This window comes from Bos indicus, chromosome 2 (assembly GCF_029378745.1).
Source record: "Bos indicus isolate NIAB-ARS_2022 breed Sahiwal x Tharparkar chromosome 2, NIAB-ARS_B.indTharparkar_mat_pri_1.0, whole genome shotgun sequence".
In the NCBI taxonomy this organism is placed as follows: Eukaryota; Metazoa; Chordata; class Mammalia; order Artiodactyla; family Bovidae; genus Bos; species Bos indicus.
In genome coordinates this window covers 34,481,643-34,496,831 of record NC_091761.1, presented here as the reverse complement: position 1 = coordinate 34,496,831, position 15,189 = coordinate 34,481,643, and the positions used below count along the sequence as shown (strand labels likewise).

The window sequence follows — 15,189 nt, the reverse complement described above, 5'->3', positions numbered from 1 at the left end:
ACTACAGTTTTTCTGATCAAAATGTCTACCAGCATAAAGCATGTTACGGTGATATGTGTATTTTAGGACAAAATAAAGAGCGATTACTGTCATTAAAGGGGCCACTAAAAGGTTTTTGGGTGATTGAGCTGCCATATTAGGAGTGAGGTGTGGTGAGGTGGGGAAGAGGAAGCATTTCGTGAGATTGATGCTGGGAGTGCAGATGGCCTCTAGGCTTATCTCCTAACTTCAAATCCCAGAGATAAACTCCCACGTTCCGACTTTCATTTTTGGAACTCAGAAGCACACACTGCATTACTGATTGTCACTTTCTTGCCCAGTGAACAGTGGGAACTATTCCAGCCTGACAGACACCTCATAGGAGCCACTGTTACATTTTGTAATTGGGAAAGCCCCTGCAAGACTCATTGGAACACTATCCTCTTTTTCATTTTTAAAGTGTCAGTCCCTCCCCCTAACCCACCACGTTTGCATCTGCATATTTGGAAAAGAAAGTAAACAGAGAAACAGCTTAGTTCAATATTTAACACTGCAAAGTAACACCTATAAGGCCTGACTCAGCCAAAAAAGGACTAAGGAAGGAAGGGAGGGAGAGAGAAGAAAAGAAAGAAGAGAAACAAGAAAACAGGCTTTTGAGAGATGAGCTAAAAATTGTGATGAAAATTCTACTCTGGGAAAATGTTTTAAGAACTGTTTGAGAGAAGCTTCTGTTTTTGTTACCTCTTCCTTCCCTAAGTTGGAAGACTCATTTCTTTCCTCCAACAGCTTAATTTGATTAATATAGAATTGATTTTTTCATTAAACTCCTGAATTTTGTATGTGTTTGTGTGTGTGACATAAAGGCATCCTAATAAAAGCCAGATCTTACTGAATATTGTTTAAGGATTTTGCTCAAAGAAGACTTTATAAATGAGAAATAGAATAACTTTTAATTTTACTTACTCTATTGTGCACATTACCTGCTACTATACTTATATCTCAGATTAACTATTTTGATACTTCAATAAAAACAGATTTTATTTTATAGTGTTTGAGGGTTTATCATATTAAAATGTTACCTGTGTGAGAAAGAGTATTAAAATTTAGCCAAATTCTCTCCATTCAATGTTATTCTGTATTTTAAATATTCACACATTGGAATTCATAATAAACTTAGATTTTTATCATCATCACTGGTGTAAGTACCATGCATGATTCCCTTAATAAACTTAGATTTTAAATAAATACTGAAAACAGTACAATCAGCATTGTAGCTATTCCATAATGCCTCATTTTGAACAGGTTGAGTGTATATTTATCTTAATGACAGAGGTACATAAATATAAATATGACAGAATTAACAGTAATATTATAGTATGTATAAAATGTGATATTATGATATCATGTCATAAAGTGTGATTCTAGATTATGTTCCTGAGTATTCCTCACTATTTATAGTTCCTTCAAGTGACAAGTGTTTTAATCATCTTTAGGTTCGATCCATAGTGAGTGACTTTGCTGTCTTTCTTACGATTCTATGTATGGTTTTAATTGACTATGCCATTGGGATCCCGTCTCCAAAACTACAAGTACCAAGTGTTTTCAAGGTGAAGTTATCATAACATTTACTATCTCTCCATCTTTGTAGGTCTAATTTTTATTCAGATGATAGCTATAAACCTATCACTTGGGATTTTCATGAAAATATAAAGAATATTGATTAATATAACAGAAAATAAAATGCTCACAGCCCAACTACAATTTTGGTCTAATATTAAAAAATAAATAGTAATCACAGAAATAGAGACCTGGAAGCCACTTGAAAAGGTTTCCTGTTAATTCTTCCAGTAGGAATATCTATATTCCTAAAAGATAAGGAAACATTTTTAAAATAAGGGAAATGCATTTTCTTTTTGCAGAATTGCACAATGGATAGGGATTGGAAAACAAATAAAATTAGGTCTGAAATAGAGTTTGAACCACATTACAACTATGTCCTTGGGCCAGTTACTTAATCTCTTTGAACCTTGTTTTCTCACCTATCAAACAGAGCTGGGGACTTCCTCAAAGAATTGTCAAAATGAATTCATCTGGGACTCATCTCAGGCACCAGCCATGTTTAGAACCCTTCCCTGAGTGTCTTTTTGCTGTTTTTACTTAGTGGCCTGGATACACATCTAAAATGAGTTATACACAGTTGTCAATGTGATAGTTGTAAAAGTGAATGAATTTGCCAATCCAATAGCACATATGATAATGGTAATATAATTTTATTTAATATAGATATTGATTGAGAACACAGATTTTTGAGCCAGTCTATCAGAGTTGAAATCTTGTCTTCACCACTCACTAGCTTTGGGACCTTGAGAAATTTATTCCCTATGCCTGTTTCCTTGTCTGTTACTTCTTTAGACTATTGTGAAGGAAAAAGTGAGCTGAAATATTTAAAACACTTAGAATGGTGCCTGGTACCAGGTTTTGTGAATATTGTTATTAACGATACTGGATGCTTGGGGCTAGTGCACTGGGACGACCCAGAGGGATGGTATGGGGAGGGAGGAGGGAGGAGGGTTCAGGATGGGGAACACATGTATACCTGTGGCGGATTCATTTTGATATTTGGCAAAACTAATACAATTATGTAAAGTTTAAAAATAAAATAAAATTAAAAAAAATAAAAAGTTAAAATATAATTACTTGGCATATCAGTTTATAATTAGGGCTTTCCTGGTATTGTCTGTAAGACTTCATTTGATTAGATATTTATTAATCCAGTTAATAACTGTGCATTCTTTAATTTTTCACAGCCCACAAGAGATGATCGTGGCTGGTTTGTTACACCTTTAGGTCCAAATCCATGGTGGACAGTAATAGCTGCTATTATTCCAGCTTTACTTTGTACTATTCTAATTTTTATGGACCAACAGATTACAGCTGTCATTATCAACAGAAAAGAACATAAGCTAAAGGTATGTTTTAGCATCTATTTTAATGTAAATCATTATGATTTAACTGAGCTCAATTGATGTTTGTTATGTTCATTATGCTTTGTATTCTGTATTATACTTTGTATTCTATAGTCATTTGCAGAGTGAAATATTAAAATTTCCGATTTATAATTTTATTTTCTATATTCATGGTACTTTGTCTTACAATAAGCTTAAATTGATTATTAATTAATTTATTTATGGCCCTTGGCTGAGCTCTAAATTCTAAAACCTTATCTCTAGGACTTAAAATTTAAAAATGTTGCCAAAGTTCTAGTGTTCTTTACCATGTTTAACACATTTTAATGAAATGGTCTGTTTTGGTGAAGTGTAGTTTTACCAATTTGTCTTACATCTGAGATTCTTCTATTTCTATATTTGACTCTGTCTATTAGATTGCATTTATTTTGGAAAAAATTGCATCTTCAAATAATTCTCAATTTTCTTTAGTTATTTCTCCATCTATAATGTCTATGACATCAAAACCAAGTTATAAATGTTATAGTTTTTAAGTGACATCTTTGTTTAGTTTTATTGCAGATTTCAATGATTTTCTTTTACAAAGAGAATAAATATAAATATATTTTATTTATTATATTCTGACCCTGCCATTTTGCAACTGTGAATAAAGTTGTTCATTGGTATGAGATACGTAATGTGAGCACTGTCATTTATAGGAATATATTAAGTTAAATTGAACCAACAAAATCACTGAATGGTTAAAAGTACTCTGAATCAAACCTTATAAAAATTAGAACACGCACAATCTTGTTTTTTTCTGGTATCATGGGATAATGGTGAGCTATTGTCATATATTCTTTAAATTCTAGGAAAAATTTTGTCAGAGCAACAGAAATTATACTTTATAGAATTTTTAAGTATGTACCTTAGAAAGATTTTAAAAACCTGATTGAACTATTTGATAGGAAGTAGTAATGACATAGTAAAACCTGACGACTTCACAAAAGTTAACAAAGGACTGAATGAACCAGTGAATATTTTAACTTTTATGGTTTCTATCTGAAAAATTACAGGTTTGAATCTTGTGTTTTCTGGGAGTAGGGAAAACCTTCCTCTCAAACTAATTATGAAAATAATTTGGTAAAATTATATGTTATAAACAAAACAATTTTATTTTCTCTCTATCTGACTCCTCCAGAAATTTGAAACTCTTAGGTTTCCAGTATGGAGAGGGCAATGGCAACCCACTCCAGTACTCTTGCCTGGAAAATCTTATGGGCAGAGGAGCCTGGTAGGCTGTACTCCATGGAGTCACGAAGAGTCGGACATGACTGAGTGACTTCACTTTCACTTTTCACTTTCATACATTGCAGAAGGAAATCGCAACATACTCCAGTGTTCTTGCCTGGAGAATCCCAGGGACAGGGGAGCCTGGTGGGCTGCCCGTCTATGGGGTCGCACAGAGTCGGACATGACTGAAGCGACTTAGCAGCAGCAGTAATGACATAAATATAAGAAACCACAGTTATTTGCAATAAATCCTACTGAAAAGGAATTTTGTCTATTATATTGGGGAGAATGTGTATCTGTTTTAAAATAAAGAGCATTTTTTTTATTCTGTTTTTAGAAAGTAACAAGAGTGCTCAAAACCTTTTTAAAAAAATGAGTTCATATTAACTTCTTGTTTTTGTCAAAGGAAAATTTTAATTATTAAAGATATATTCTACAAAAATATCGCATTAAGTTCTTAGGAACTAGACCAGTGATGTGCTGGTACATGTTTAACAACCAGTTCTCTGTGTGTAAAAAAAATACCCTGATTTATAATGTTTGCCGATTTTCATGATGTGAATACTCCCATCATGGCCCATTTCAAGCTACCAAAGTGACATCAATTGGCAGGAAGAAAATTGAAAATTAAACAATTGGCTCTTATAAGTCTATATGAGCTGGCTCCAAAATACTGCTGAACTACATTATTCAATATTGGAAACTTTGAATCATTTACAGCTCTCGAAATAAGAAATTCAGATTTCCAAGTTAGTAGTCAACTTATTTAATATCAATCATTCAAAAATATTTGATATTAAAATATCAGCCTTCTGCAAAAGCAAATACTGCCACAACCTAATTATTAAAGTTACAGAGTTAAGTAATCTATAAAGCTGGTGTTAAGAACTTTATGTTGAACACTGTTAGTCTGCTATTCTCTAAGAAGTAGGAAAACATTCTTCCTAGACACCAGTTTATTTTTTAAAACTGAAAATATCTCCATTTTTCTCATCTCTATTTTTATTGTATACCAAAATATGTATTTTCATACTGCATATGTTGCATGTTTTTTTTTTTTTTGCATAAGAGCATTATCATGGTAATCCTCCCATGTCAACAGTATAGGCTGCATTCTCATTTTAATGGAAGTTTATATATTTCCTTGTATGACACGTGTTTTTAAATGAACTAAAAGACTCTTGTTTTAGAAAGAAAGCTATATAATCATTCTTTCCCTTTCAAAGGAAGTTGGGGTTTTTTTGTTTTTGCTTTTATAATTAGGCAGAAATATTACTAATTTCACTGTATATTTGTTTCCCAAATATTAGTGGAATTGTATTAAGACAGAACGTAGAAGTAAATGAAGAATTGCCACGAGTGATGTTACCTCTTTGGCTGTCCTGTATGCTTGCCCTTTCCAAGTCTCTCTACCTTATAATCACATAATGCTTGTTCCTCTTCTTCCTGAGTCCATGGTAGGCCCTTGACATTCACAGACTTTCCAAAGCTCCAGATCAATAAATGTACTATGTTATTCCACCTTTATGTATCATGTAGAATAGCTAAAATATAGTAAAGCATTCTTTAAGTTGTCCTTTCAATTACCTTCTTTTCTAGAATTAAATGCTTTTGTCGAATTAAAGCATTTAATATTTTTGTCACTAAAATGAAGTTGGGACTATATTATTAAACTGTATTATATTATTTATACATTACTTTTTATTGTACAAATTGCTGTATAGTCAAAAGATGCCTATTTTACCCCTTAATAGCCTGGATTTAATAGACAGAGCAAATCTGGTTTAATCATAAAGCCAGATAAGAAGAAGAGTTGGTCTTTTCTTGGCCACTATGAGTCTGAACACCCCCAATTTCCTTTGGATACGGATATTTTCAAAGTAAGTTCTGTCCAGTGAACATATTTTATCTACACTGAATTCTTTTCTTTTTGGCCTCTAACCCTGTGTTCTCTAAGCTTCAGTATCACGTGGCCTGCTGCTACTGATTTTCCTGTTAACAGCAAAAAATCACTTTCTCAGAATGTTCTTTACTCAGAGTAACGGTCTGTTCCATAACCGCTCTCCCCACCTGTTGCTTCCCTGAAATGTCTGCACATTCTCTGGCTTTTACTTGAACCACATTGTCACAAAAAGACACCTGTTTCTTGAATATATCCCCAGACCACAAGTTAACCACATTATCAACTTTTGCTGATTTTCTTTTCTTATTTGAAAACCCGTTTTTTTTCTTGATTGGAGTGTTCCCTGAGATAGTTAAATGAATGACGATTTCTAGATTCTGTATCAAGCATCTGGTAGAGGTCATGTTATATATTTAAGTCGACATCACATAGCCAAGTCACCTAGAAATTTCATCATTTCATTCTTTATCTCTTCCAAACTTATGTTTTAGATCTTTTCACTTTTTTATTCCCTTCCATTACCAAAACCAGTTGCTGAGGTTTTCTCCTAGAGGAATTTTTTTATTTTAGAGGATTTTTCTCCTACTACTAAATTTTTTTTTTGTCATTTTGTGTTACTACATATGCAATAAAGCTGTGTTGAGCTGAAGAGTCTAGCGCCAACTCACAGGGTAAGTGACTGACTCCTCCCTCAGAATGAAGAATTTCAAGACCAGCAAAACTTTAACTCACAACACCTCATGATCTTTAGGTCACTCAAAAGCATCAGAGTTGCAAATGTAAAAACTTGAGAATGCAAATTGCCATTCATATTATATGTAGATGCAAATCCATACTCTCGCTAGCATTTCTCATTTGTTTGTTTCTACCCTAGAGAAGTAGAATAAACATTGGTTAACTGAGTCCCTTTGAAAATCATGAAAAATTTCCACTTTTAAAAGAAGTATATTCTCTAAAAGTGGAAAGCTACTGTCTTTCAGAAAAGAAAGTTTCTGTTAAGATATAACTGTGGGCTTTTCTTCATGTTTCTGTAGACAGTTCAGGCTTCTTTTGACATCATTTTTTAATAAACAGCAATACAATCCCAGATCACTGGAGTAAATGAATGCATTTGCCACATTCATTTGGCACCACATTCTCTTGATGATTATGGCATTTGATATGTTCTTTTCTGCCCTCTTTGTCAGCCTGGTTCTTCATGTCAATCTATAGTCTTTTATGTGGTTAACTTGACAGATGCAGGAAATTGCTGCCAAGCTTGGAATGAATTTTTTCAGCAGTGGCATCTGGGCATCAGATGGTCCTCTTGGCTGGCCTCTTGTCTTGCTGCATGTTGGTTTCAGTGGGGTCTGGTGTAGCATCACCTGTTGCTATGCTCCCTTTTCCTCCCATATGTCCATTTCCCGTGTTTCATGGATGAATGTGAGAATAGAAGCTCTGATTCTGTCTTTATTTCAGAAAAAAAATCTACAGAAATATGTTAGAAGGTACAGAGTTCTCTCTCTGACAAAGGGATACTTCCTTTTGGCTGGCATGCCTATCAGCTAATAATTTGGTTACAAAGACCATGGTTTTGAAGACATTTTAAATGGAAGGCAAGATGAAGGATGATGATTAATTAGTGGAAGTGCCAGAACTGCTTTATTGCCTTTGACTCACATTAAATTAAGCTGCTCCCATTGTTGTACAACATAATCGGGGGAAATTGTATTTTTGATTTTATTATCTGCTTGGACTTTACAAAGCTAGCTTTCTAAATTTAAAAAGGAAATTATTCTCTTGGAAAGTGTTATTTTGTCTGCTTACTGCAGTCTAGCATCCCACAGTTTACATTTGTATCATATTTTTTTTAACAGCAAGCAAGTGATTTTATTTTTTAAAAACTTATAATTTTGTTCTGGGGTATAGCCAACTAACAATGTTGTGATAGTTTCAGGTAAACAACGAAGGGATTCAGCCCTACATCCTCCTCCAAACTCCCCTCCCATCCAGGCTACCACGTCATATTTTTGAAACACCAAGACAAGAACTATAGGAAATGGTTGTCATGAAGAAGGCCTTCCTCATGTTCTTATGCCATAGGGAGCATATACTGTGGGAAAGACCGGGGTGTCCTGAAAGCATAAGCCTGACTCTCAAGTCCCCATGTCCTCTGCCTTCTTCTCGTATCTATCTCTCAGCTGCTAGCACCTCTTCCACTCTCTCTTGGCACTACCACAGATTTGCACAACAGCCCAAGGGCACCATTTATATTGTACTGCCTCAGTGGCAAGGGCTCGAAGATCAGGTCCTTTGTTGTCCTATGTTCCTAGGACAAGACTTGTCTAACTGGTTAAGACTGTCCTTCTTTTTCTTTGGGACTGAAAATTATTGCTTATTTAATTAACGTATTATTTTTGACTGCGCTGGGTCTTGGTTGCTATGCAGGCTTTTCTCTACTTGTGGTGAGTGGGGGATACTCTCCAGTTGGGACATGCAGGCTTCTCGCTGTGGTGGCTTCTCTTGTGGAGCACAGGTTCTAGAGCACGTGGACTCAGTAGTTGGGACTCGCAGGCTCTAGAGAACAGGCTCAGTAGTTGTGGCATGTGGGCTTAATTGTCCCTCAGCACGTGGGATCTTCCTCGACCAGGGATCGAACCCATGTCTTCTGCATTGGCAGGAGGATTCTTTTGCACTGAGTCATAGGAAGCCCAATGGGACTAAAATTTGAGTTCTATCCTATGCAACTACATCTTCCAAGATGTTCTGCAAAAGGACTAGGGGACCATAGTCTGGCTCTGGTGGAGCTTCTTATACTTTCTTGGTCATGCTGATACAAAGGTGTTTCTCTTCCCGCCTTCCAGCTCTCTCCAGAAAACCTCTCCAGAGTTATTAGCAGAAAATCTCTCCAGATTTATTAGCCGAAAAATTGTCTAGGGTCATATTCACGAGTGAAATTGAGTTTAGGCATTGGGTGAACCTGGAGCGTTACTGCAGCTAAGCTGACCCAAGGAAGAGTGCCACTGAATCGGTGGCAATGCAGGAGGAAAAAGGTTCTTGTGTGGACATTCTCATTTTCTTTTCTCTGTCATTTCCTGCACTTTTATAATTTGGCAGGGGTAAGCAGAAAGGGAAGGAGGTACAACTGATTTTAAGGGTGTTTTTCTTAATAAAACAATGAAATAAAATAGCAGAAAGAAAACACTACCATGACAAATACACATCAAATACTCAGTATGTTTTACCTTCAAGGCTATATTGGCTTTCAGATAAATGAGACACTGCTTGCAGCTTGGTAAGACTGCCTGTAAAAAAAGTCAAAATTACTCCTCTAGAATAATTAGGAATTTCTGCTCACATTCATAATAATAAATTTAACAGTTATATTTATTTTAAAATTACACCTAAATTTGATTCTAAAAATGTTTCAGTTATGCATATTTCCTTTTAAAATTGCCAGTCTGTGACTTTTTGATTGCTTATTGTATGTTAATGATTGCACTAAAAACTGGGATATACTGAGAAATTATGTGATAAGTTTACCTGCCCTTAAGAAACATATACATATTTTTATTAAAGAGCCTTGAAACAAGTAAGTACAAAAGAAGAAAGTTTTTGTTCAACTGTGAAAATATGGTAGTCCCTAACATTTACTTGGTGCTTGCTAATATATCAGACATTGTTCTAAATGATGTGAAAATCATTTGTAAATTATTTAATTCTCAGAACAACTCAGCACTATGTCTCTTGTCATCATCATCACCATTTTTCAGATAGGGAAACAGAGGCACAAAAGTTTAGATGATTCATTCAAGATCATTGCTTAAGCTGGCATTTGATTCCTGGCTGGATCATGGAAAAAGTAAAAGAGTTCCAGAAAAACATCTATTTCTGCTTTATTGACTATGCCAAAGCCTTTGACTGTGTGGATCACAATAAACTGTGGGAAATTCTGAAAGACATGGGAATACCAGACCACCTGACCTGCCTCTTGAGAAACCTATATGCAGGTCAGGAAGCAACAGTTAGAACTGGACATGGAACAACAGACTGGTTCCATATAGGAAAAGGAATACATCAAGGCTGTATATTGTCACCCTGCTTATTTAACTTCTGTGCAGAGTACATCATGAGAAACTCTGGGCTGGAAGAAGCACAAGGTGGAATCAAGATTGCCGGGAGAAATTTCAATAACCTCAGATATGCAGATGACACTACCCTTATGGCAGAAAGTGAAGAGGAACTAGAAAGCCTCTTGACGAAAGAGGAGAGTGAACAAGTTGTCTTAAAGCTCAACATTCAGAAAACTAAGATCATGGCATCTGGTCCCATCACTTGATGGGAAATTGATGGGGAAACAATGGAAACAGTGTCAGACTTTATTTTTTGGGGCTCCAAAATCACTGCAGATGGTGATTGCAGCCATGAAATTAAAAGATGCTTACTCCTTGAAAGGAAAGTGATGACCAACCTAGATAGCATATTCAAAAGCAGGGACATTACTTTGCCAACAAAGGTCCGTCTCAGTTCAGTTCAGTTCAGTTCAGTGTCTCAGTCGTGTCCAGCTCTTTGTGACCCAATGAACTGCAGCACGCCAGGCCTCCCTGCCTATCACCAACTCCCAGAGTTAACCCAAACTCATGTCCATCGAGTCGGTGATGCCATCCAGCCATCTCATCCTCTGTCGTCCCCTTTTCCTCCTGTCTCCAATCCCTCCCAGCCTCAGAATCTTTTCCAATGAGTCAACTCTTCGCATGAGGTGGCCAAAGTACTGGAGTTTCAGCTTTAGCATCATTCCTGCCAAAGAACACCAAGGACTGATCTCCTTCAGAATGGACTGGTTGGATCTCCTTGCAGTCCAAGGGACTCTCAAGAGTCTTCTCCAACACCACAGTTTAAAAGCATCAATTCTTCGGCGCTCAGCTTTCTTCACAGTCCAACTCTCACATCCATACATGACCACAGGAAAAACCATAGCCTTGACTAGATGGACACTTGTTGGCAAAGTAATGTCTCTGCTTTGAATATGCTACCTAGGTTGGTCATAACCTTCCTTCCAAGGAGTAAGCGTCTTTTAATTTCATGGCTGTAATCACCATCTGCAGTGATTTTGGAGCCCCAAAAAATAAAGTGTGACACTGTTTTCACTGTTTCCCCATCTATTTCCCATGAAGTGATGGGACCAGATGCCATGACCTTCGTTTCCTGAGTGTTGAGCTTTAAGCCAACTTTTTCACTCTCCTCTTTCACTTTCATCAAGAGGCTTTTGAGTTCCTCTTCACGTTCTGTCATAAGGGTGGTGTCATCTGCATATCTGAGGTTATTGATATTTCTCCTGGCAATCTTGATTCCAGCTTGTGCTTCTTCCAACCTGTCTAGTCAATGGTTTTTCAGTGGTCATGTATGGATGTGAGAGTTGGACTGTGAAGAAAGCTGAGCACTGAAGAATTGATGCTTTTGAATTGTGGTGTTGGAGAAGACTCTTGAGAGTCCCTTGGACTGCAAGGAGATCTAACCAGTCCATTCTGAAGGAGATCAGTCCTGGGTGTTCTTTGGCAGGAATGATGCTAAAGCTGAAACTCCAATACTTTGGCCACCTCACACCAAGAGTTGACTCACTGGAAAAGTCTCTGATGCTGGGAGGGATTGGGGACAGGAGGAGAAGGGGACGACAGAGGATGAGATGGCTGGATGGCATCACCGACTCGATGGACATGAGTTTGGGTTAACTCTGGGAGTTGGTGATGGACGGGAGGCGTGGCATGCTGCAATGCATAGGGTCGCAAAGAGTGGGACATGACTGAGCGACTGAACTGAATTGAACCTGTCTCCAGAACTTATACTGTTAACCATCTTATTACACTACCTCTCATGAAGTAGTCATTTAAAGTTGGAATGTAAAATAACGTTTGCTAACTCTTAGGCTTTACACTGTCAATTTCCTATGGGTGATGGTGACAGAGCTGTTCCTCATCTTGTTTGTGTCCTCTAAGGACTCTTAGCCAACCAGTTTCCTCAAGGGAACAATCTTCAGTTCTCCACACCTCCGCATGTCCCATGCATCCATTTTTCCTTATTTACATTTCCTATTTCATTCAAGAGAGCACTGAAGTTTGCAACATCTGGAAGTCAGTGATGGAGTAGAATCATATAGGGGATAGAAAGCACAAAACTGTCATTTTAAGGAGAGGCCAAATTTTCTAGTGCTGCAAGAGATGAGAACAAGATAGTTCTATGCTAGGATAAAAATGAGTATGTAAAAGGAAGTTTAGGTTCTATGATATTATTTTTCACAATAAAAGTCAACCATTGAGACAAAAGAGGGTAAATGGAAAGGACTTAACAAGAGTTTATCTTTTAGGAGTTCTTAGCAAAGGGCTTCCTGGATATTGTCAGGAAGTGGTGTCTAGTCACAACCAGGCCATTCTTAGTTCTACTGGGGACACAGTCGTTACTTTGTTTTCTCAGCCTAATGCTTGATATATAATTGATGCTCAATAATTTTTTGTATAAATTAATGATGAAAGACATGAATTACAAATTAGCCTGCCCATTTAAGGAACCAAAGTAAAGGGACTGTATTTGATAATGACTTTACCTGTTCAGTAGAAATAGAATGGAAACTAATGTACCAGTAAGCCAGAATTATATCTATTAAAATATGTAGAAGTCACTATTATCATAATTACAGTAGGAACATCTGTAGCTTTTCTGTAAGTGGACTGTATATTTTGAGACTATTCTCTTTTTATCTTTAATTTATTTTGCATTTCAGAATCAGTTATATAAGATTCAAAACAGTACCTCTTTTCTGTTCTTTTCTGTTCTGTGGTGGTGGTGTCATCGGTATTTATGCCAAATTCAGGTGGAATGAGAATCCTGTTTTCTTTCTCTTAACAGAAAGGTTGTGGGTACCATCTGGATCTGTTAATGGTGGCTGTCATGCTGGGTGTGTGCTCCATCATGGGCCTGCCATGGTTTGTGGCTGCCACTGTCCTTTCCATCACTCATGTCAACAGCCTGAAACTGGAATCTGAATGTTCAGCTCCAGGAGAACAACCCAAATTTCTTGGCATTCGGGAGCAAAGAGTTACTGGGCTTATGATTTTCATTCTCATGGGCTCATCAGTCTTTATGACTAGTATTCTGAAGGTAATGAAATCTCCCTTTGTGAATTTGAGAAAAGGCAGAATATATATATTATTCTTTAAGAAATTTAATTTGAGTCTAAGCCATCAATTTGTAAATATTGTATGGCATGTGATGAAAGTGATGAATTTTTTTTATCATGTTTATATAGCTTCTTACCAAGGGAAATTACGTGCTATATTTTAGAATCCTTAAGTATGTAAAAAATTTAATCTGGCCAAGTAAATTTGATGTATAAATTATTATTGTAATTTTGAAATGGTAATCAAGTTCTGGGAAACAGTCACTCATCTCTGACTAACTTGTGACCTGAGTTTACTGTATGCCTACACAAAAGAAAGTTTCTAATTTCTTGTCAGTGGACAGATACATTTGCAATTACTATTACTTAGTAAAGGGGGACGGAGAAGGCAATGGCACCCCACTCCAGTACTCTTGCCTGGACAATCCCATGGACGGAGGAGCCTGGTAGGCTGCACTCCATGGGGTCGCTAAGAGTTGGGCACGACTGAGCGACTTCACTTTCACTTTTCACTTTCATGCATTGGAGAAGGAAATGGCAACCCACTCCAGTGTTCTTGCCTAGAGAACCCAGGGACGGGGGAGCCTCATGGGCTGCCGTCTATGGGGTCTGCACAGAGTTGGACACGACTGAAGCGACTTAGCAGCAGCAGCAGCAGTAAAGGGGGAGGCATAGAGATAAGCAGTGCCACGATCATGGCCACATATACAGTTTTGTATTTTAAATGTTCCATAAAACTACTACATGGACATCGTTATTGGATATACTTTTTTTTATGTTTAAAATAATTGAATTCATTTTAAGGATTTTAATTCATTTAAAATAATTGAATTCATTTAAATTTCCCTAATGTAGCAAAATATACTTGATATTAATTGTTTATTATACATCATGTGATTTTATTGATGTTGACCTATTAAATATGTCTAATAGACTTCTTATTATCCCTGTTTAGATATTGGGAAACTAAGGCACAGAAAGCTTAGGTGACTTACCTGAGGCTATGCAGCTAAAAAGTGCTAGAGCTGGGATTTGAGCCCGTGTCTTCTGGCTCTGCCCCATACTTCTAAAATATTTACCTTTCTGTGTTTTTCTTTGGAAGTACAAAATGTCTCAACCACATTATATTTGAAAATAACCTATGCCTTTTTTCTAATTGTTCTTTTACAGTTTATTCCTATGCCAGTGCTATATGGAGTGTTTCTTTATATGGGTGCTTCATCACTAAAAGGAATTCAGGTAAATTACTTTATAGTAATATAGTAAGTAAAGTATCTACAGTAAAGCTGTGATGACATATCTTAAGGCCTGTTGATGCAAAGTCACTTGAGAGCTAAGAAAATGTCATTATCTGAGGAGTAGCTTTCAGTCTACAGTTAAATGTCTTAAAAAATTCTTAAAAATGGTTCATAATCTGAGGGTACTTCTGTTTACTATTAGTATATTGAAACTGTGGGGCTTCCCTGGTAGCTCACACAGTATAGAATCTGCCTGCAGTGTGGGAGACCCAGGTTCAATCCCTGGGTTGGGAAGATCCCCTGGAGACAGGAATGGCTACCCACTCCAGTATTCTGGCCTGGAGCATCCCATGGACAGAGGAGCCTGGCGGGCTACAGTCTATGGGGTTGCAAACAATTGGACATCTGAGTGACTAACACACACACATGTTAAAACTGTAAAAAGTTTATACTTTATAATCCTTTTAGAAAAGGATATCAGTATATTTAAAACTATATAAAATATTAAAATGCTTTTAATCTTTGATACTGTATGATATATGTGGATCAATGAAAATAGTAAAAAAAAGTATACACAAAGATGTTCCTTGTAACACATATTATCAAAATACTGGAAACAATACAATTACTCAACAACAGTAAAATAATTAAGCAATCTATGGTTAATTTAAATTTGATAAA

The 15,189-nt window shown here is 36.5% G+C and overlaps 1 protein-coding gene across 8 annotated transcripts in view; it reads left to right on the top strand.

Annotated features, from left to right (window-relative positions):
* Positions 1-15,189, top strand: part of SLC4A10 (solute carrier family 4 member 10) — a 343,442-nt gene that overhangs the window by 301,363 nt on the left and 26,890 nt on the right. For all 8 annotated transcript variants that reach the window (XM_070804212.1, XM_070804218.1, XM_070804214.1 and 5 more), the window contains 4 exons: positions 1,473-1,586; positions 2,787-2,948; positions 13,000-13,251; positions 14,441-14,509. In XM_070804212.1, the coding sequence (XP_070660313.1) occupies positions 1,473-1,586; positions 2,787-2,948; positions 13,000-13,251; positions 14,441-14,509 (597 nt within the window). The remainder of the gene's footprint in view (positions 1-1,472; positions 1,587-2,786; positions 2,949-12,999; positions 13,252-14,440; positions 14,510-15,189) is intronic.